Genomic DNA, 23,000 nt, shown 5'->3' on the forward strand with positions numbered 1-23,000 from the left:
TCATTACTTCATTCAAAGCCATCAACCTACATTACTGCCAGAATAAAGTGCTGTACAAATGCCTAAACCTAACATTTAAGGATCCGTGTTCTGGTCCTAGAACTACTTTTCCAGCCTTAACTTCTGTAATCCTTTACTTGGACTCTGTTTGACAGCATTTTGCATAAACAGCTGAGAGGAACACAGGGACTGTTTCTATAAGCAGGTTTGTCTCAGTTGGTGACTTGTGTTTCTTCTCTTGCATTTGAGGGTATTCTTCTAGGTTCAGTCTTCCCTTTAATCCCTTTCTGCTTTCTCTCATTTGTGCTTATGCAGATGAGGCCCAAATAACTTCCAGAAGACAGTGAAATGGACTGGATTACCATCGTGATGCTTATTACTAGCATGGTGATTCTGTGATTTAATTGAATCTGTGAAAACTGCATCTTTGTAGTAGATGGGTATTTGCTGAGATGGAGGAGGTTTCTTTCTTACTATGTAGGCTCATCAGCAAAGTCTGGCCCAGAGTGATCCCTTGGACTTTTTTCTGCAGAAACTAATGGATATAATCTTATTTGGAAAATCTTTCCAGTGAATGAATATGAGGGGGTACATTGTATAAAATAAAAGATCTTGACCTTTTATATTCTATAGCATACTTTCTTTTCCTGGTGCCCTGTACCCTTTTAGTTTGTACACGATGAGAGTTAACTAGATGTGAGGAGGGCGCAGGAATGGGGAAGGGAGGAGGCAGTTAAGAGGTGACCAGCAACCCAAAACCATAGTTAATAAATCTTAGTTAATAAAACAATTGCACAAAAATAAATTTAATGTTAATCTCATAAAAAGTCTGCTATTTAAAAGTACATTTCCTATTCTGTAAATATCATTGGAAAGTGTAATAATAGTAATGCAGGCATGGGCATGGCAATTCTGGAGAAACTTGTTTCTTTCCATAAGTTTCTTATTAAAATACCTCATAGACTTGTTCAGAGGATTAAATGAGATCTGCTTGCTTGTTATGAACTAAGCTCTCAAATGCTATATATTTATACATTTACATACATATATATTCCTGGACTGTACATTTCATAAATTGGTGAACAGGCACGCCTCCTGTTGCTTAATTTACAGGTAAAAATTATAATCTGTTGTCTGTTTCCTAAGTGAGCCCCACCCCCACCCTTTTCTCCCAGTATTGGAACCCTGCTTCTCTTCTCCCTTCCTTACTCCTTCTTCCTTTCTGTCTCAGCCCTAACCTTGTGCTTCACTGTGGAACTCCCCATTACATGGCTCTCAGGAAGAACTGGCCAAGGAAAGGGTGTGCTGCACCAGAGAACTTCCTGTCTGATTGCTGAGAGGCATTTCTTAGTGCAGCTGGCACCATGTGAGATCTGTTACACGTGTTCTCTTCCTTGGAGATGTCTTTTTCTCATTTATGTTCTTGTCAGATCTTTCACAAATTCACTGTTACTTTTTATCATGGTTACCTGTAAACCAGTTAACCCCTCTAGGTAATTGAGAACTGACTGATTATAATTGTAATTTTTTTTTTTACTTCTACTTTGGGATATAATGGGAAAACTTTAAATTTAGATTTTCTATAGACAAAGATTAGAGCTAAATCATTGCTTCTTGGTATTATTTTAACTTGACAGTTATTAGAAAAATAGAAGTATGCTTATCTCTTTTTGGGGGTATATGTCCAAATAGGAAAAACCAGAAAATCCTTAGTTTGTAGAAATGATGTATTGATTTGTAATTATACCATTTCTTTATTTACAGGTAGGCGAAAACCAAGAGTACATCGGCCTCGTTCTCCAATATTGGAAGAAAAAGACATCCCACCCCTTGAATTTCCCAAGTCCTCTGAGGATTTAATGGTGCCTAACGAGCATATAATGAATGTTATTGCCATTTATGAGGTACTGCGGAACTTTGGTACAGTTTTAAGGTTATCTCCTTTTCGCTTTGAGGACTTTTGTGCAGCTCTGGTGAGTCAAGAGCAGTGCACACTTATGGCAGAGATGCACGTTGTGCTTTTGAAAGCAGTTTTGCGTGAAGAAGACACTTCCAATACTACCTTTGGACCTGCCGATCTGAAAGATAGCGTGAATTCCACGCTGTATTTCATCGATGGCATGACGTGGCCAGAGGTGCTGCGGGTGTACTGTGAGAGTGACAAGGAGTACCATCATGTTCTTCCTTACCAAGAAGCAGAGGACTATCCTTATGGACCAGTAGAGAACAAAATCAAAGTTCTGCAGTTCTTAGTCGATCAGTTTCTTACCACAAACATTGCTCGTGAGGAGTTGATGTCTGAAGGGGTGATCCAGTACGATGACCACTGTAGGGTTTGTCACAAACTCGGGGATTTGCTTTGCTGTGAGACCTGCTCAGCAGTGTACCATTTGGAATGTGTGAAGCCGCCTCTCGAGGAGGTGCCAGAGGATGAGTGGCAGTGTGAAGTCTGTGTAGCACATAAGGTTCCTGGTGTGACTGACTGCGTTGCTGAAATCCAAAAAAACAAACCATATATTCGACATGAACCTATTGGATATGACAGAAGTCGGAGGAAATACTGGTTCTTAAACCGAAGACTCATAATGTGAGTAAATCTGGTCTTAAATTTTTGTATGTATTTAAAATTAAGCCAACTTCCTTCATGATTGTTGTAGAGCTGTGCTGCTGATGTGATGTAAACCTTGGTGATTTAATAATGAGTTGTATAGTTTAATAATTTCTAACTTGAAAGAATATGTACATTAAAACAGTTTTTAAAATTGTAAGGAAAGAAGGGTGTATGAAAAAAAGCAAAATACACACCATTGTACTCAATGCCTAGGATGGAAAACAACGTTACTTACTAGGTGGGATGCCACATGCCATTGTGGGCCCTTCCCCTGTTAGATTCCCTGCAGCCCACCATGAGGTAATCTGCATCCTAACTTTGGTGTCAGGATTTTCTTGCTTCTCTTTTTAGTTTTACTATATTTGTACATAAAATGGAGCAGCAAGAACAAAGAAACGGTCTAAGGAAAGATCAGTGCCGCCATGATTGGTTGCAGCCTCCCAGGAGAAGTTAAACCCAACAGACTCCTGGTCATAGTCTGGCTTGTGCTTTCCTGAGGGTTTTCAAGAGATTCTTTCAGGCAGGACAGTGGGAAGGGCGGGAGGAAGCCTGGGAAAGTGAGGGTGCTTGGCAGGGTTGTAGTGTGGACTTGGTTTTGGGCATCCTGTAGAAGTATGGTCAGAGGGAGTGGGTTACTTTGTATTTTCAGCTTCTAAAGCTTTTCTTTTTTAAATATTTTATTTATTTATTCATTCATTCATTTGTTTATTTATTTATTTTCTTTTGGTTGCGCTGTGTGGCATGTGGGATCTTAGTTCCCCGACTAGGGATCGAACCTGTACACCCTGCAGTGGAAGCGCGGTGTCTTGACCACTGGACCGCCAGGGAAGTCCTCAGCTTCTAAAGTTTTCAAAGCCTTCTTCAAGCTCTCAGAATTAGGTCAAATCAGAAAATTTGTGGTGGGATGAAATGAAAGAGCAGGCATGGAGAGGAGAGAAAGAACTTCATCAGCACATGGTCAGGCCAAGCCAGGTACAGAGAAGTATCTTAGCCAGGCCCACCCTTAGTTTTTAAAGATGGTACAGAATAAACAGCGAATTTCAGAATTTTGTACAGTTGTCTTCTTGTAGTGTTGCTGTGGAGAAATCTGAATCCATTCATTGATTCTTTGTGTATAACCACTTTGGACTTACCTGGAAACTTGTCGAATCTTCTCTTTGCCTTCAGTGTTTTCTGCAGTTTTAGAGTGATAGGGCCTTGTGTGGGTCTGTTTTCATCCATTGTGTGTGTGGTGGGCACTTGCAATCTGACAGTTGAGTCAGTTCTGAGAACTTCCTTTGAGGACTTCCTCCTCTCCTTTTGCCTGTTGTATTTATCTTGAACTATTACTTTATTGAATGTTGGGCTTCCTATTTTGGTCTTCTGATTTTATCTTTTTGCTCCAGTTTTCCTCTTTGTCTTTGTCCTCTTTGGAATGCGTGCGCACGTGCGCGTGTGTGTGTGTGTTCAATTTTTCTAGAAGATTTCCTTATCTTGGTCTTCAAGCCCTACTGTTTATTTTTTCTATCTATCACATTTTTATTTTCTAAGAGCTCTTTTGTTCTTAAAATCCTCCTTTTTAAAAAATAAAATCTTAGTTTTTTGTTTTCTGGAAATAATAATTTCTCTTACTTTCGAGGATGTTATTGATAGTTTTTTCATGTGTTTTTTCCCACTGTGAATGGTCTCTGTTTCTTCCAGGCTGCTTCTTCCTGCTGTTTGTATTGGTCTGTCTCTTCCATCCTCAGATGTCTATTAATCCTTAATTTTCTGCTCCTGATTAACACTGCGGGATTATACAGCTGATTGGAAGTTCTGAGCAAGTGTGTGGACCATATCAATTTTGAGCTTAATCGTTGAGTGATTTTCTTAATCTTTTTACTTGGTGATCCCTGATGTCACTCACTATCTTTAGTCCTTCCTTCTGAGCTGGTCAGGTGGCCCAGAGAGGCCTTTTCTGGTGTTCTGCTTGGAGCATGAGGGTTTGGCTGGCTGGGTGGTGGAGGCGGGCTGCATTTACCATGCACACCGCATTTACTGTGTACATAGCCACTCAGTACCTTGGTTTTCTGTACAATACCTTTGTTCACACCTGCACCTGGTGTCCCCTGGTCCGGAGAACCTCACTTTTACCTCCTGTAGAGACTAAACCTTTAGTGGCTTTAAGTGGATAGATAAGTGGCCTTGGGATCTGCTCCTAAAACAGCTTTCAAGCACTTCTCTGCTGTCGATACTCCCCTCCTCATTTTGGTGATTGTTGGTTCTCAGCTCCACCCTTTATGTTTCGGATTGGGCTTTCTTGGCTCTGTTAAAGGCGGTTATCACTTGTCCATTTGCTTTCCTGCTTCCAAAAATTTTTTTGTTGTCTCTCTTATTTTCTCTAATCTTGTAAGTTTAGATCTTTAAAAATATTTCTTTAGTGGTTTTAAGAGGGTTTCAAGAGGGAGCAAATTGAGATGTGTGGATTCAGTCTACTACCTTAATCCAGAAACTGATATGAGAAACAGTATACGAAGTTTTAAAAGTTTTAAATATACAAAGTATATTTTGTATGTTTTGGTTTGGATCAGTTATTTTAAAATTTTGTATAAGTTTTTTTTTTTTTTTTTTTGCCCCCGTATCTCCCAAACATCTGGTTGTGGTGTTTATTGTGCCATCTTTCTCATATCATGCTGTGGAGATGGTAGCATGGAAACTTGTGTTGGTGAGGTCATTACAAATGGAAAGATAACTGTAACCACATTTTGGTTTGAAGTTTAATGCAGTCTTTCATTCTATGTGAAAAGTCAGTGAGACTGCCTTTCAGGGAGCCTGGTGCTTGTACTCTCTAGATGTTCAGCACAGCAGTTAACAGACCCTATCCACTCAGTCTCATGTGCCTTCCCGGAAGGGCTCAGAGTCATCAGGATTGCTGTGAACAAATCAGGAAGTAAATGAAATTTATTCTGTACTCCTGTTCTCCCATTCTTATGTTCCCTTCCGTGTCCTGCCTTTCCTCACCCTTTTTGGATGTTCATTCTCACTGCCTCTCACTTCCTTCCCTGTGCTGCCATTTCGGGCCCCAGACATGCCAAAGGTGCTTTGTCCACATATAGGTAGGCCTTGACATCTGTAATGTAAGGCTTATCACACAATAATCAATGGTGTAGGCCTTGGTGTTAGGGACCTATAGGTGGAACTAGTTGCTGATGGGTTAGTAATAACAATAGCCAACATCAACATTTATTGAGCACTTAATATATGCTGTACAGTTTGTTTGTTTGTTTGTTTTTTGCTTTTTACATATTATATTTACGTAGAAAAAAAAAGTTAAAATTTCAACAGCTTTTTTTTTTTTTTCAAACAAAATGTATATCCCCAGCCAGGAAAGTGGGTAAATCTAGAGAGATCCTCAAGGAGTTTATTAAACTGTCAACTTGCCCTACAGACAGTAACAGATTTAATTTATCATTGGATTGAAAAGTTCATTTTTATGTTTATATAACCTAAATAGTAAATTTGCCTTTTCTCTGAAAATTTTATACACAATTTTCTAACCTTCAAAAATGACAATAAAAAATCAAATTGTGTGTATAAATTTTTATTTTAGTATATAAGAAACTTTTTCTTTCTTTTTGACATTTACGGTTTCCCAATATATATCTTAAATTTGTATGTTTACTTTTTCTTTTTTTGTCTTTATTCAGGTCATTTATTACTAGCCAGTTGTCATACAGAGTGGTTAAATATTAAAGCTCTGAAACTAGCCCTGGTTTGCATTCCTGGCCTTGTTAATTACAAGTTCTGTGTCATATTAAAGCACCTACAACCCTTCTAAGCCTGGTTTTTTTCACCTGTAAAATGAGAATTGTCATTGCTTCATGAATTGTGAATGCTTGTATGTTTATTTATTTATAAAATTTATTTATTTATTTATTTACTTTTGGCTGCGTTGGGTCTTTGTTGCTGCCAGCGGGCTTCCTCTAGTTGCGGGGAGTGGGGACTACTCTTTGTTGCGGTGCGCAGGCTTCTCATTGTGGTGGCTTCTCTTGTTGCGGAGCACAGGCTCTAGGCGCGTGGGCCTCAGCAGCTGCGGCAGGTGGGCTCAGCAGCTGTGGCTCGTGGGCTCCAGAGCGCAGGCTCAGCAGTTGTGGCACACAGGCCCAGTTGCTCCCCGGCATGTGGGATCCTCCCGGACCAGGGCTCGAGCCCGTGTCCCCTGCATTGGCAGGCAGATTCTCAACCACTGTGCCACCAGGGAAGCTCCTGTATGTTTACTTTAGTAATCAAGACACTATTTGTGAAGTATACCTAGTATTTTTATTATTCTGTTATTTACTTTAACAGCTTTATTGAGCTGGGTTTTTTTTGTTTTTGGCCGCGCTGTGCTGCTTGCGGGATCTTAGTTCCCCGACCAGGGATCGAACATGTGCCCCCTGCAGTGGAAGCACAGGGTCCTAACCAGTGGACCACCAGGGAATTCCCTGAGCTGTTTATTAATTTATGTATTATAAAATTCTATTGTTGTAGATGTACAATTCTATAATTTTAGTAAATTAACACGGAAAGTCCCACATCCCAGGAAACATTTTCTTCTGAGACAAATCCAAGTGGTTGGTTACTCCCCATTTCAGTCATTCTGAAAGTGGTCTCATATCTTTTTACAGTTAATCTTACTCCCATTCTCAGCCTTAGAAAATCACTCTGTTGTTTGTATAAATTTGCCTTTTCTAAACATTTCATATAAAAAGAAACATGATAATATTATTTTGTATCTCAGTTCTTTCACTTAGAATAATGTGTGCCTTACAGTTTTCTAATAAGCATTTTATTTATACATTTTTTTCATTAACCCTCACAACAACCCAATAATGTGGGTACTATTTTTGTACATTTTATAGATGAAGAACTAAACTCAGAGAAGTTAAATAACTTGCTCTAGGACTTGCCCAAGACTCTATGGCTATTAGGAAGTAGGACCTAGAATTTTTTTTCAGGACCTATTTATAAGAATATTTTCTTTTCTTGTTTCTTCTTTTCTTTTTTTTTGACCACACCATGCAGCTTGCAGGATCTTAGTTCCCTGGCCAGGGATTGAACCTGGGCCATGGCAGTGAAAGCATGGAGTCCTAACCACTGGACCGCCAGGGAAGTCCCAAGAATATTTTCAATAACTAATTTTATACTGTAGTCTAGTTTCCAAGCCATCATCTTGAGAAGTCTGCAATTTGCCTTGTTTTAGCTGTTAAAAGCAATGCTTATAACTGGGGGGAGAAAGATAGTATAATGGTTTTGGCTCTATTGGGACTGGGTTTTTCTGAGATCTTATAAATTTGAAACACAGGCATTTTTAGAAAATATGACGTAAATTAAGTGGTGTTTCAAAAAACTTCTGTTTCTTGATAATTCAATATCAGTATATAAAACAACACTCAGACAAGTAGAAGAGAAGACCCTTTGAATGTGGTTAAATAGGTGCAAAGCTTTAAAATTACAGGAGTGAAGGGACTTAAGAAGGTACCCATGCATGGATTTGTGGTACATTACCAATGAAATGAAATAATCCACTTTTCTAAATTGAACAGATTCTTTAAACTACATGTTTGGCAGGGAAACTATTCACTTACATTTATTTGCTTTAAAAGTTTTAGTCGTAATCTCTCAAACTGCCTTTCTTATTGCATAATAAAGTACACAGAATTTAATGAAGATCTCAGATGAACAAGTATGATACTTTTTTTCATGTGTTGTGACATTTTGACTATTTTCTTTGTAAAAAGTAAGATACAAAGATTTTTTTAATTTTTTAAAATATTTATTTATTTATTTGGTTGCGCTGGGTCTTAGTTGTGGCTCACCAGCTCCTTAGTTGCAGTATGTGGGCTCCTTATTTGTGGTATGTGAACTCTTAGTTGCAGCAGGCATGTGGGATCTAGTTCCCTGACCAGGGATCGAACCCAGGCCCCCTGCATTCGGAGCACCACCAGGAAAGTCCCTAAATATCATTGTTAATAATAGTTGTTCCTTGTGAATAATTTGAGTAAATGTGAAAGATTTTACATCATTTTAAAATTTAGATCAAAACAATTTCCATTTAAGCGCCCCCTTGTGGTAGATGATATGTGGACTCCTGATGAAAGTTTTGAAACCATGTAAATTGCTTAGCTTATGTTATGTGGAGATCTGGTATATGTTTTCCCTGGAAGTCCAGAAGCTTAAAATGATAAATCAGTGGACTTATTGCCCAAGGGGGTTATGTCTAAAAGTCTGGGGCAGTGAACACTTTTTAATTGTAATGCTAATAGTTTATAGAAAATATTTTTCTCTTATTGCTTTTATTTGTTTAATACTCATTTAAAAATATGTTATTTGAGTAGGTTAGGGAATAAAAGAAAAGTTCTTACACATCAGTTTATAGTCTACCTGAGGAACCAAGATACTTACTGAGCAAACAATTTAGAGATCAATTTCAATCTGTTATGTAAGAGGGCCAGTCTTTCTTAAATATTGTTTTCATTCTATCAATCCTTTGCTCTCAAATTGGGACTTCTAGTAAAATAGGAACTGCCAGATTAGACTAGCACCTTTTCCTGTCACTGTCTGTTCTGAATAAAATTACCTTGAACACATCATTTTAAAACTCAGCATTTTTTCATTTTCCAGATGAACTAATTTATGCTTTTTAACCTGTACAGCTTTCCACCTGCACCTCCACATTCTAGCCATAAGCCACCTATTTACTTGCTGACTCAGTTGCCATCAGACCTACGCTTGTAATCCTTCTGCCTGTGCCCAGTTCTGCGTACCAGCAGCCCCCTGGACAAGTCCACATAGCAGGCACCTCAGACACAACATGTCTAAAACTGCATGCATCACTTGCCCCCATTACCTACCTGTCATTCAGTGTTGCCATCTCAGTAAATGGGATCACCATCCTACTGGCTGCTCAAGCTAGAAACCTGGGAATAGTCTTTTGTCCTATGTTGTTTGTTATACCTTTTAATTACCTCTTAAATATTGAATCCATTTCTCTCCGTTCTCACTGTCAACATCATCTTGATTAGACTAGTTTAGTAGTCTCCAAACTGGTGTACGTGTAACTCCCCAATTCTGTTCTCTGTTCCATAGCTGGATTATTATTATTATTTTTTAAAAAATATTTATTTATTTAGGCTGCATCGGGTCTTTGTTGAGGCACACGGGATCATTTAGTTGCGGCATGCGAACTCTTAGTTGCAGCATGTGGGATCTAGTTCCCTGACCAGGGATTGAACCTGGACCCTCTGCATTGGAAGCGTGGAGTCTTAGCCACTGGACCGCCAGGGAAATCCCCATAGCTGGATTATTTTTAAAACAGCCATTCTGATCAGGTCTTTTCCCCCCAAGTTGAAAAACCTTTCAATTACGTACTTCCATTTGCTCTTAACAGAAAGTTCACAGATCCCTAATTTTGTGTATTTATTTCCTTTGCTTCCTACCACCCAAAACAAAATCAATAAAAAGCAAACTAAAAACCCGCAAAGCCTTTCGACTAACTTATCCTTCAAGTCAGCCTATTTATGCCATTTCCTAGGGCTTTTTCCCCTGAATTTCTCTCCCTCTTGCACCGTGAAACACTTCTTTTTTTTAAAGCACCCATTACACTTGTAATTATTTGTTTTAAGGTAAATATCATATACTTCATCAGATGAAGAACATAATAGCAACCCTGCAAATTGCACCCACTACGTGCTGTCAGTGTTCGAAGCACTTTATGTTTTAACTTGCTTAATCCTCACAACAGCATTTTGATGTAAGTACTGTCACCCCATTTTTCAGATGGAGAAGTTGAGGTAAGAGAGAGGTTAAGTAATTTATCCAGTATCATACAACTAGTAAGTGGCAGAATCAGAATTCAGTCCCAGGCATTGTGACTCCAGAATGTGTGCTCTTAACCTCCTTGGGCTGCCTTTAATCTCTGACTCCTGAACCGCATTAGTTTCCTGCGGCTGCTGTAACAAGGCAAAGTGAGAGATTAATTTTCTCACAGTTCTGGAGGCTAGAAGTAAAAAATCAAGGTGTCAGTGGGCCCACTCCCTCCAAAGGCTCTAGGAAAGAATTCTTTTCTTTCCCTTTCCAGCTTCTAGTGCCCCAAGTGTTCCTTGGCTTGCTGGCAGCATAATTCCAATCTCTGCCAACCTCTGTCTCTTCAAGAAAGTCTAGGCCTTTTCTGTCAAGTGCCTCAAAATTCTTCCAGCCTTTTCCCATTTCCCAGTTCCTAAGCCACTCCCACGTTTTTAAGTATCTATTATAGCAGCACTTCCTTTCCCAGTATCAAAATCTGTTTTAGGGGACTTCCCTGGTGGCACAGTGGTTAAGAATCCGCCTGCCAATGCAGGGGACACGGGTTCGAGCCTGGTCTGGGAAGATCTCACATGCCGCGGAGCAACTAAGCCTGTGTGCCACAACTACTGAGCCTGCGGTCTAGAGCCCACAAGCCACAACTACTGAGCCTGCGTGCCACAACTACTGAAGCCCGCATGCCACAACTACTGAGCCTGCGCTCTAGAGCCCGCGAGCCACAACTACTGAAGCCCGCGCGCCTAGAGCCCATGCTCCGCAACAAAGAGAAGCCACTGCAGTGAGAAGCCTGCGCACCACAACGAAGAGTAGCTCCCACTTGCCGCAACTAGAGAAAGCCCACGTGCAGCAACAAAGACCCAATGCAGCCAAAAAAATAAGTTAAAAAAATTAAATCATAAAAAAAAAAAAGCATGAAATCAAAATCTGTTTTCGTTTCCTAGGGCTGCCATAACAAATTGACCATAAAATGAGTTGTTTAAAGCAACAGGAATTTATTCTCTCACGATTCTGGCGGCTAGAAGTTTGAAACCAGTGTCAGCAGGGTTGTTTCTTTCTGGAGGCTCAGGGAGACTCTGTTCCATGCCTGTCTCCTAGCTTTTGATGGTTGCTGGTCTTCCTTGGTGTCTCCTGGCTCATAGGCAAAGGCACATGACTCAAATCTCTGCCTCCATCTTCACATCACCTTCTCCACGTGTCTCTCTGAATCCTCTCCTCCTCTTGTAAGGATAGCAGTCATTTGATTTAGAGCTCACCCTAAATCCAGAATGATTTCATCTCAAGATCCTTAGCTAATTACATCTGCAAAGACCGTATTTCCAAATAAGGTCACATTCTACGGTTTCAGGTGGACATACCTTTTTGTCAACCCACCGCACTAGCGTTCCTCACTCTTAGTTTCTGTGGGTTTGTTTAGAAATGAAACTCAAAACTTACGGTTAGTCATTAACCTCTTACTTATCTTGCCTGAGTAAAAGCCAAACAGACTTTAAAATGTAGGCATATAATCTGTAAGTTTGCTGTTAATTGTATTCTTGGCCCATATTTTCATTCCATTCTGTCCTCCCCTGCCACCCTATCAGCTCCTTGAGCTGATCAGTGACTTAAGGGAAGCCAGGCCAGTTTGGGTGTGCAGAAGGAACGTTGCAGAGACAGAGCTTCTGTAGAAACCAAATTCTAACCCCATAAACAAAGGTACTTACAAATTGATGTATATTCATATAGGAAAGCAGTTGTCACTTTTACAATCAGAACAAATAATCTTGGTTATATAAACTGTGTAAATGTGCCCAAGTACATCTATATTAAAACTTTTCTTTGAAAGCATTAGCTGTTATTGTTCACTCAGTTTTGCTACTTTATGCTTTTGATGAATTTATCCTTCTGTAGCTTAAAGAAGAAAAAAATGGTCATTGTTGAGTATTCTCTTTGATGAGCAGAATAAAAAATAGAGCTGTTTTTACTTTTTTTTTTTAAATTTAATATATATTTTTGGCTGCGTCGGGTCTTAGTTGCGGCTTGTGGGCTTCTCTCTAGTTGTGGCATGTAGGCTCCAGAGCGTGTGGGCTCTGTAGTTGCGGCATGCGGGCTCAGTAGTTGTGGGCGCGGGCTTAGTTGCCCCACTTCCTGTGGCATCTTAGTTCCTCAACCAGGGATGGAACCCGTGTCCCTTGCATTGGAAGGCAGATTCTTAACCACTGGACCACCAGGGAAGTCCCCAAATAGAGCTGTTTTTAGAGGGACGTTGACAAAACTGTACATTTAGGGGAAGAATATCAAGGTAGTGACGACTGGAAAACATGCTGTATGAGGAATGGTTAAAGTATTTGAACGTGTTTGGCCTGAAAAAAAAAACAGGGTAAAATTATAGATGTTGTGAAAGAGTTGAAGGACTGTGTGTGGAGGAGGTGTTAGGTTTATTTCAGAGAATTCTAGCAGGCAGAATCAGGATGGATTGGTGGAAACACTAGGTGTGTGTCATCTCTTAAAAGGAAAAAACTTTCTAACAGAGCAGTTCCAATCTAGAATGGACTGCCACCATATGAACTTGTGAATTCTCTGTTAAGATGAAAATTAAGATTAAAATTAAAATTAAGTGTTCTCTGTTAAGATGGAAATTCTGCAGATGCCAGCATGGGCTGAGTCAGTCAACTGATAAGGACCCTTTCAGTAGCCTGTGAGTTGCTTGAAAAATTGGACAGAATGTCCATTTAATTAAATTTGTTCCCATAGCATCTCACTTTCATGTAGAAATCTTATGCTTATAAATTGTTTTCTACCCAAAAAACGTTTTTATATAGAATGTTTTTCTTGTTCCATTGAAATTTGTAGATATTTCTGAATCAAGAGGAAAAAAGCAAACAGTTAAGGAAAGAATTTGATATATTTAAACAGAGGAAAAATCCTTAAGATTGAAATCTTAGAAAACAAAGAATTAGGCTGTCCTGTAACTCTTGTGCTCGGTCAAAGCTCACTATGTACTTTTTATTTATTTATTATTTATTTTTGGCTGCATTGGGTCTATGTTGCTGCGTGCGGCTTTCTCTGGTTGCGGCGAGCGGGGGCTACTCTTCGTTGCGGTGCGCGGGCTTCTCATTGCAGTGGCTTCTCCTGTTGCAGAGCTCAGGCTGTAGGCGCACAGGCTTCAGTAGTTGTGGTACGTGGGCTCAGTAGTTGCAGCTCGTGGGCTCTAGAATGCAGGCTTAGTACTTGTGGCACACGGGCTCAGCCGCTCCACGGCATGTGGGATCTTCCCAGACCAGAGCTTGAACCCGTGTCCCCTGCATTAGCAGGCGGACTCCTAACCACTGTGCCACCAGGGAAGCCCCTCACTATGTACTTTCTGATTTGATATTGTCACTTAATTAGATTTTTGTTATGGTATTCCCTTTTGAAAGCTTTTTATTAGTTTTTATTATTTATTTATTTATTTTTGGCTGTGCTGCACGGCTTGTGGGATCTTAGTTCCCCGACCAGGGATTGGACCCGGGCCCTCGGCAGTGAAAGCACGGAGTCCTAACCACTGGACCGCCAGGGAATTCCCTATTAATCTTTTTTTTTCTTAATTTATTTATTTTTGGCTGCGTTGGGTCTTCATTTCTGCTCGCGGGCTTTCTCTAGTTGCGGCGACCGGGGGCTCCTCTTCGTTGGGTGCGCGGGCTTCTCATTGCAGTGGCTTCTCTTGTTGCGGAGCACAGGCTCTAGAGCGCAGGCTCAGTAGTTGTGATGCACAGGCTTAGTTGCTTCGCGGCATGTGGGATCTTCCTGGACCAGGGCTCGAACCTGTGTCCCCTGCATTGGCAGGCGGATTCTCAACAACTGTGCCACCAGGGAAGCCCCCTATTAATCTTTTTATTTAGAGGATTCTGACATCTTTAACATTTTAAATTGGAGTAGACCATTGTTATCACTCAGTCATAAGAAGTCAGTAGAAATACCCACTGTAGAGTGAAATCTAGAGCAGCTTAAAAAAATGATTTTCAGAAATTTTTGTAAAAAGCTTCTAACAGAAATGTATTGATATCATATGTCAGCAGATGCTGATTTGAAAGAGGGAAAACGGGGACCCTTTATTAATCTCTTTTTCTTTAAAATTTTTGATAATTTTGTTATCCTTTTATTTATCAATGATTTAATATATCCCTTCTTTGTTCAGAATTATTGAATGTCTCATTCCTGGAATTCTGCTACATTTTAATTTATTTACTACCTTACTAGTAACAATAATATTTTCTATTTATTGATCACTAATGATGTTTTCCAGGTACTATGATAGATGCCTTATTATAATACCTTTATTTACCTTATAAACAGTGTCCCTCAAGACCGGTACTGTTATCCCCATTTTACCAGTGAGGTGAATAAGATGTATCAGAGGCTCAGAGGAGTTGTGTCTTGTCCACATTCACATATCTCATTAGTGACTGAGCCCATTTAAAGCCATATCTTTCTTAAAGTGCTCTTCTTTCAGCTTCGTGAGTTTGCCTTTGAGCAGACAGGAATGTTAGACTCTTTCTTGTTAGGTACCTCACACACACTCCTGAATCTTCTGAATGAGAGAAGAACTGAGTCACATATGTTTCTCGAAGTCTGGTCCTAGACATTAATTTGCCTTATGTTTTTAGTTATTAGTGTTGAAGTCTCCACCTCCATTACAAGTGACTGGCATCTTCAGAGAGATTTAAGCAGGAAAAGAAGCTGCTGTGCTCTTCTTCTCTCCAGTTTGAGCTTTGATTGTCCATCAAGAGAGAGAGATGAGGCATTGTGACTTGATTGACATGACTCCTTCAGGGACCAGAACTTAGCAGAGCATTTACACCATTTGGATGGAAATGTTTCTAAACTACACTGTAATGTGAACCTGCTCTGTACCTGCCAAGTACTGAACATAGTTTAAATATTTCTGGTTAAAGTTCTGCCCCTCGTATTGTTCCAGTGATGACCTTAAAGTTGATTGAAGTGTAACCAAGACTGTCCTTCACCAAGTACTCACACGCTCTGAATTTTAAGGTCATGTTTCTGCATGTCATGTTTTTAGATATCTTTCTTTGCTGCTATACTAATTCCTCTCTTCCCACTACTACAAGCAAATTATTTTATCCTAAGCTGCTATGGGCTAGGAAATCAAAATAATTAGAGGTTTAAATAAAATGAGTACCTTGAGTTTGAATGAGACTTGACAGGATCTCTTATGAGCAAATATACTGAGCTTTAGTGCACAATCTTTGTGTTGTGTGTTTTAACTTCCACTGGATAGATAAAATTGTCAGGTAAGTGCCATTTTGTCTAACATCAAAGTGTTTTTGTGCTTTTTTTAAACAGAGAAGAAGATACAGAAAATGAAAATGAAAAGAAAATTTGGTACTACAGCACAAAGGTCCAGCTTGCAGAATTAATTGACTGTCTAGACAAAGATTACTGGGAAGCAGAACTCTGCAAAATTCTAGAAGAAATGCGTGAAGAAATCCACCGGCACATGGACATAACTGAAGACCTGACCAATAAGGCTCGGGGCAGTAATAAATCCTTCCTGGCAGCAGCTAATGGTGAGAGGGAAATTTTCTTATTTTACTTTTTGTTACATTTCTTGGTATGAAATCACTACAAAATATGAAAATATATTAAAATTTTCAAGTATGATTATTTTATTTTAATTGTCTATATTTCATTTTCTCAAGAGAACCTTGTTCATCCTAACATAAATTAGGGATCCTGTGCATTTTAGTGTTTTGTACCTTGCCTTGCTCATTACTGATATTCCCCAAATTATATTTGTTTCTTTAATTCAAGAATTTTATTAATAAACCTTTTAGGGAGTCCTATTTTTAATTATGAGAAATGGTATTCCTTTAAAATTTACTCTTTTCTTTCTTTTTTTCTAATAAACTTTTAATTTTAGAATAATTTTAGAGTTACAGAAAAGTTGCTAAGGTAACACAGAGGGTTTCACGTACCCTGCAGCATGCTTCCCCTATTGTCACTATCTTACATTAGTGTGGTACATTTGTGATCACTAATGAACCAATGTTGATATATTGTAATGACTTAAGTCTATACTTAAATCAGATTTCCTTAGTTCTTATCTAATGTCCTTTTTCTGTCTCATGATCCCCTTCAGGACACCACATTATATTTCGTTATCGTGTCTCTCTAGGTTCCTCTAGACTGTCACAGGTTCTCAGCCTTTCCTTATTATTGATGACCTTGACAAGTTTTGAGGATTACTGGTCAGGTATTTAATAGAATGCCCTCAATATGGATTTGTCTCATGTTCTTCTCGTAGTTAGCCTGGGGTTGTGTATTTTGGAGAGGAAGACCACAGAGGTGCAGTGCCCTTCTCATCATCTTATCAAGAGTACCTGCCACCAACGTGACTTATCACCAATGATGTTAACCTTGGTCATCTGGTTGAGGCAGTGTTTGTCAGGTTTCTCTATTGTAAAATTACTCCTCCCACCCATACTGTGCTTTTGGGGAGAAAGTCGCTACGGCACAGCCCACCCTTAGGCCGTGAGGAGTTATGCTGCACCTCCTTGAGGGAGCATTTATCTGCATACATTGTTTGGGATGTTTCTGCACAGGAGATTCGTCTATTCTTCCTTTATTTATTCAGTCATTTATATGAGGATGGACTCATGGATATATATTTTACACTTTGGGTTATATTTTATTTTATTTTATTTATTTATTTAATTTATTCTTGGCTGCGTTGGGCCTTCATTGCTGCGCGTGGGCTTTCTCTAGTTGCATCGAGCGGGGGGCTACTCGTTGTTGCGGTGCGTGGGCTTCTCATTGCGGTGGCTTCTCTTGTTGTGGAGCACGGGCTCTAGGCACGTGGGCTTCAGTAGTTGTGGCTCGCAGGCTCTAGAAGAGCACAGGCTCAGTAGTTGTGGCGCACGGGCTGAGTTGCTCCGTGGCACTGTGGGCTCTTCCTGGACCAGGGCTTGAACCCGTGTCCCCTGCATTGGCAGGCAGACTCTTAACCACTGCACCACCAGGGAAGCCCTTGGGTTATATTTTAATTACTACCTTATTTATTTTGTGGCTCAGCATTTTGCTTTTTAAAAATTCTTTGCTTTTTAATAAATAATGAATGCATATGATATTTTTAGAAAGTAAATAGTACAAAAGATTATAACACTGAAAAGTCAGTCTCTCTCCTTCTTAATCCCCAATTTTACCTTCCTTTTTTCAGAGACGACCATTAATGCCATTGTTAAACATCCTGCCAGATGTAGTTTGTGCATGTTTACTAAGTATCACCTGTATTTTCTAACAGTACCTTTTAATCTTAACATAGATAACATGGTTAGGTAAGACTCTGATAGTATACTTAAACTGCCTGTTCTCCTCTTTTACACATATTGATACTATCTGCTATACATATAATCCTATTAATTTCCTCCATTTTCCAGTTACTGAAAAAGTCCCCTATTCTCTATTTGCTTAAAAATAGATTTTTTATATTTAATAAATATATTTAGTTCAGCTGTATCCAAGCTTGTTCTCATATATTCGACATCAGTATTCTCTTGAATTCATGATTATTTTTGGAGAACAGTATTCACGGTGTCATATACAAATACTGTTGCGCACAAATACACTTTGTCTTCAGAAACTAGCAGACTTAGTTACCAAGGGTTATATTTATTCATATCTTGTACTTGGAAGTATTTTTTTATTAGATCTGTTTTTTAAAATGTGTGTTTTTTCCATCGGATAAGTTTTACTCATCAGAATTCTTTGGGGAGGTTGATAATTGCAGTCATATTGATATAATCCCTTTCTCACTCCCTCCCCTCCGTACTATAGATCAAATAATAGGAAGTTTTATTAATTTCAGCCAGGTTACTTCCCCTGTTAATTTCCTTTCATGAATCCTGGCATTCAAACTGACAAATCCCTTTTTTTCTCTTGCATTCTCAGCTTTAATACAATCAAAAAGAACCAGGCAGCCCTCTAAAAAGCAATGGCGAGTGTGTTTTTATCAAGTGTTAAATTAGAAATATTTTCTAGAGTGAGCTTGTCTGTGTGCAAAATTGTATATGTAGTATCAATTAAATAAAGAACAAAGCCAACATAGGAATGGATAATCAAAATGTTTAGTGGCCTGATTTGGGGGAATGTAAAACTAAAAATAAACATGCAGAGGAATTGGTTAATTTCATTTTGGATTATAATGTGATGGAACACTGTACATTGGAGAATTACTTAAGGTACCATGCAAAAACAGTACCTGGGTCATTGAGGTACTTAAATTCTCTTCCTCAGAATAACCAACTGAGTGAATAACCAGCTTTTATCACTAAAAAATAACCAATTAGCATAGTAGGATTATAGTTAGTTTCCTTTTTATATTTTTCAATTTTTCTACAATAAGCATATTATATTTCAGTATAATTCAGCTTGTAATGTACTTTTTTAAATTTTTATTTATTTATTTTTAGCTGCATTGGGTCCTCGTTGCTGCGCGTGGGCTTTTCTCTAGTTGCGGCGAGCGGGGGCTACTCTTCGTTGTGGTGCTTGGGCCTCTTGTTGCAGAGCATGGGCTCTAGGCGCACGGGCTTCAGTAGTTGTGGCACGTGGGCTCAGTAGTTGTGGCTTGCGGGCTTTAGAGCGCAGGCTCAGTAGTTGTGATGCATGGACGTAGTTGCTCCCTGGCATGTGGGATCTTCCCGGACCAGGGCTCGAACCCGTGTCCCCTGCATTGGCAGGCGGATTGTTAACAACTGCGCTACCAGGGAAGCCCTGTACTTTTAAAAATTAGTTAAACCTTTCGTAATAATCAAAAATAGCAGAGAGAGCTTTGAGCGTTAGGGCACAGTATATTCTTAGAAAGTTAGGTGGCCAAATCTTGTGTGCAGCTACCCTCTTAAAACAACTGGAGTTAATTTAAATAAGGTAAACTGCACCTTGGATTTAACGGTGAGATCTAGACAAAAAGTGACATTTTTCTTCTCTTTTTCTTCCCCCCTTCCCACCTTTTTTTTTTTGCTAAGGTGCAACCAACCTGGTACTAGAGGTGGAGGGATTCACAAGCATTGAAAATTGATGGGGAAGAAGGGGAAACTAACATGTTTGAGTACCTACTGTGGGCCAGGTGTTCATCTAGTTGTTATACAAGCCTTTGATCCTCTCAACAACTTTCTAAGGAATGTATTGGCAATGAATTAAACATTGAGATAGAAGAATTTCCCATTAAAACACTGGTCTGCCGTCATTACCTTTATTTGCTCTCTCTGGGAACCAAAATCTTGGCTATGATAGTTTAGGAGCATCCAGCCCAGGTAAATACCCAAAATAATATCTAGCGGTTTTCTTTAACTTGGGATTTTATGAGATTAAAAAAACAAACTACTGGGCTTCTGAAATAGCCAAGAATAATTTGCAGTATCGTAGCAGTGATTTCAGAATCACAGTTCATCCTTATGACTTTACATTTTTAACTTCACAAATAGCATAAATCCTTCCAACTTTTAAACCCTCTGGTTTTTATATACATATATGACCACTTTAAGAGAGTTTAATTCTATTTTTTGGTAGTTGAATTTTTCTATTTTTTCCTAATATTTTTTGAAAAATTTCAGATATACAGGAAGTGGAAGAATTATACAATAAATACCCATAAGCCCATCATCTAGATTCTACAATTTATTATATATTTGTAACTGTAAATTGTTTTATCATATACTTTTTTGGTGACTGTTTTACAATGCTTTATTTTGTTTGCTTGAAGGAAGTTTATTTTTGGAATAAATTTTTCTGAGAGGAGATGATTTTTAAAGTTTGGTAGGTTAATTCTTTCTGTTTAATTTTGAAATATTCCTGCAGAGTATAGAGTATACATGTTTATAGAATATGCATATTTATTGTAGATCAGATACAACCTAAACTGATTATTTTTCCTTTCATCCCTTAATGTTTTTTTCCCCCCCTGACCTTCTTGGTCTATTTTTCTTATGGCTATGAGTGCCATAGGTTTTGAACTGAAAATACAGACATATAGACTGATAAATATTTGTATACTTGATAGAGTAGGCAACAAGATAGAATATTTGAAATTAGAACCTTTATAGAAAATCAGAGATCTTTGGTCATCCTACCTGTGCTTTTTATCTAATTTAGATGATCTAATTTGTAGGTTTAAAAAAAAATGTTTAATCCCCATTAAATGGCATGAGGGAAGTTGGGATGAATGTGTAACATTTTGGTTTGGAAAAGCTGGCAGTTGAAGATCAGGGGGGAGCTATGTTTGAAAGTAAGAAATAATATGGCTCTAAGAAAAGCAAGTAATTGGTAAATAAATTTCCTTTTTCTAAATAAAAAGTTCTTTAAAAAAGAGTGATTGAGATACTTCCATTGATAGGTTTAGTGTACTTAGCAAGAGTAAATGCAGCTCGGGTAAATAGGAACTGAAAACAGTATAGATGTATAGATAGGTAAAAGGATATAAGGAAATGATGTAAAAAAGGATCCGGGGTGACTTGGATGACGAAGAAGACAGAAAATATACCAATTAGGATTCCTTCTGTTTGAAATTGTTGTCCTACAGATGTCCTTAGATGTCATATAATCATTGGCTTAGAATTCTTAGAGGAATTAAGAGTAGAGAAGGTGAGAGAGAGTAAGGAATTAACTCCAACCGCCTCAAAAGTAATCACTTTACCAGAGAGGTCAGTGTTTTCCAGTGATGACTTTACAAGGTTTTTCTAATCCTAGGAAACCTACAATTTAGGAAATATTGATGAAAGGGAAGGTAGAGAACATTTAAAGAAAGGAAATGTAAACAAGGAAATTTAAAAATCCATAAAGAAGTACCATGGGTGCATGGCATTGGCATTAAAGACGTTTCTTCTTGTTTACAAACGTTGTACTCTAGTTGGTAAATTTATTTCTCATGAGAGTACAATTTAGCAATTCTGAAACTGGTTTACTGTGTATAACAGGATTGACCAAATAAATATATTGTAATGAAAACAGAACTTCTGTCAGAAAAGTTACAAGAAAACAAGAGAGCAATGCTTGAATGAACCACACACATACCCCCCCCCACACACAGATAGATACAGAAACAATAAAGATGTATATATACATAGGTTAGTGTACATATATATATTTTCTAGGTCTGTTGGTGCCCCAGTAGTACCAAGTACACATAGTGCCCAGATCACGACCTCTAAATCTCATTCTCCAATTAAAAAAAGAATCAAGACTCCTTGAGAGATGGTGTATTCTAGGGCTGGTGCAGAGAAAATACAAGGTGAGTCTGGAACATCTTGCAGTGCTGGAAAGTAAGGAAGCACAGAAGGAAGGAAGGAGGGAAGGAAGTGTGTTTAAAGGATACAGGACTCATGTGTTTAAAGGATACAGAACTTACCTGGAAAAGCTCTCAATGGCCAAAAGCTGGACCGATTTGAGCAACAAAGTAAAAAATGATAGTATTGGATCATAACCCAAAGAACATCATTAATATACAGGAGTCTATGCTGATATAACTTGCGGTCTGCACCCATGCCGTAGTATCACTCCACCCAAGTTGAAAGAAAATTAGAGCCATTAGGGATTTAGTGACTTTCAGAAAGTTATGGTACTTCAGAGAGAAATGTTTCCAATGGGCCTCTGTTTTCTCATTTTACAGTGGAGGCCTGAAGATTTAGTAGCCTGCCCCCAGGCTCACGTGGTTAATTCAGGTCAGATCTGCGCTAGGTCCTGGGTCTCTAGGTTTTTGTTACTGTACCACACTGCCCAGACTGTGGGTCTATGTCAGCTTGCAGGTTTTCTCCTGTGGCAGAGGATATCACAGTAATCTATATCAATCTCAATTTTAAAAGATAGACTAACTTTTCTTTCTTTTTTTAAAAAGAAATTAGAGCCTATATTAGCATGTATTTTCTAGAAGTGAAGATAACCAAATCGATTGAGTTCTCAACATCAAAATGTTACTGGTAATCTTGATCCTTATTTCATAGTTCTTAATGCTTTTAGCAAATTTATCTTTAATAACTTGTATTGAAACTCTTAAGTGGCATTTGTAGTACTTTTATACTTGGTATATATGGAAACATAATTTTTTATTTGTTTTATTATAGAAGAAATTTTGGAATCTATAAGAGCCAAAAAAGGAGACATTGATATTGTTAAAAGTCCAGAAGAAATAGAAAAGGAGAAAAATGAGACTGAGAATAATAACTCCAAAGATGCTGAGAAAAGCAGAGAGGAGTTTGAAGACCAGAGTCTTGAAAAAGACAGTGATGACAAAACGCCAGATGACCTCGATCCTGAGCAAGGAAAAACTGAGGGTAAAAACATTATTTGGTTAAAAAGAAATATTTCATCAGTGTTATTTATGAAAACTCCAGTTTTACTTGCAAAATGAAGATGAATCTTTTTTATTGCAAACACCTATTTAATTTTACATTTCTGAAGAGATTAGGATACCCTTCCTCCTTATAACATGTACAGTCATTGTAATGAGTTTTATATATTGGTGGATTTACTATAATGTTATACCCATATCTCTATTTATACTTCTTAATAAGGTGCCATTTCCCTATAAGATTTGTTGGTGAAAATCACTGTTTTTATACCAGAA

General features: G+C 38.5%; 1 protein-coding gene and 1 long non-coding RNA gene across 19 annotated transcripts in view; one reads left to right on the top strand and one right to left on the bottom strand.

The window, feature by feature from the left end:
- Window positions 1-23,000, bottom strand: part of LOC309619052 — a 373,591-nt gene that overhangs the window by 89,970 nt on the left and 260,621 nt on the right. The gene's annotated exons all lie outside the window — the stretch shown is intronic.
- BPTF (bromodomain PHD finger transcription factor) overlaps window positions 1-23,000 on the top strand; it is a 140,058-nt gene that overhangs the window by 33,098 nt on the left and 83,960 nt on the right. For all 18 annotated transcript variants that reach the window (XM_082373654.1, XM_082373660.1, XM_082373657.1 and 15 more), the window contains exons 2-4: window positions 1,765-2,587; window positions 15,731-15,954; window positions 22,498-22,707. In XM_082373654.1, coding sequence (XP_082229780.1) covers window positions 1,765-2,587; window positions 15,731-15,954; window positions 22,498-22,707 — 1,257 coding nt within the window. The remainder of the gene's footprint in view (window positions 1-1,764; window positions 2,588-15,730; window positions 15,955-22,497; window positions 22,708-23,000) is intronic.

The sequence above is a fragment of the Balaenoptera borealis genome (genome assembly GCF_965194805.1).
Source record: "Balaenoptera borealis genome assembly, chromosome: 20".
In the NCBI taxonomy this organism is placed as follows: domain Eukaryota; kingdom Metazoa; phylum Chordata; class Mammalia; order Artiodactyla; family Balaenopteridae; genus Balaenoptera; species Balaenoptera borealis.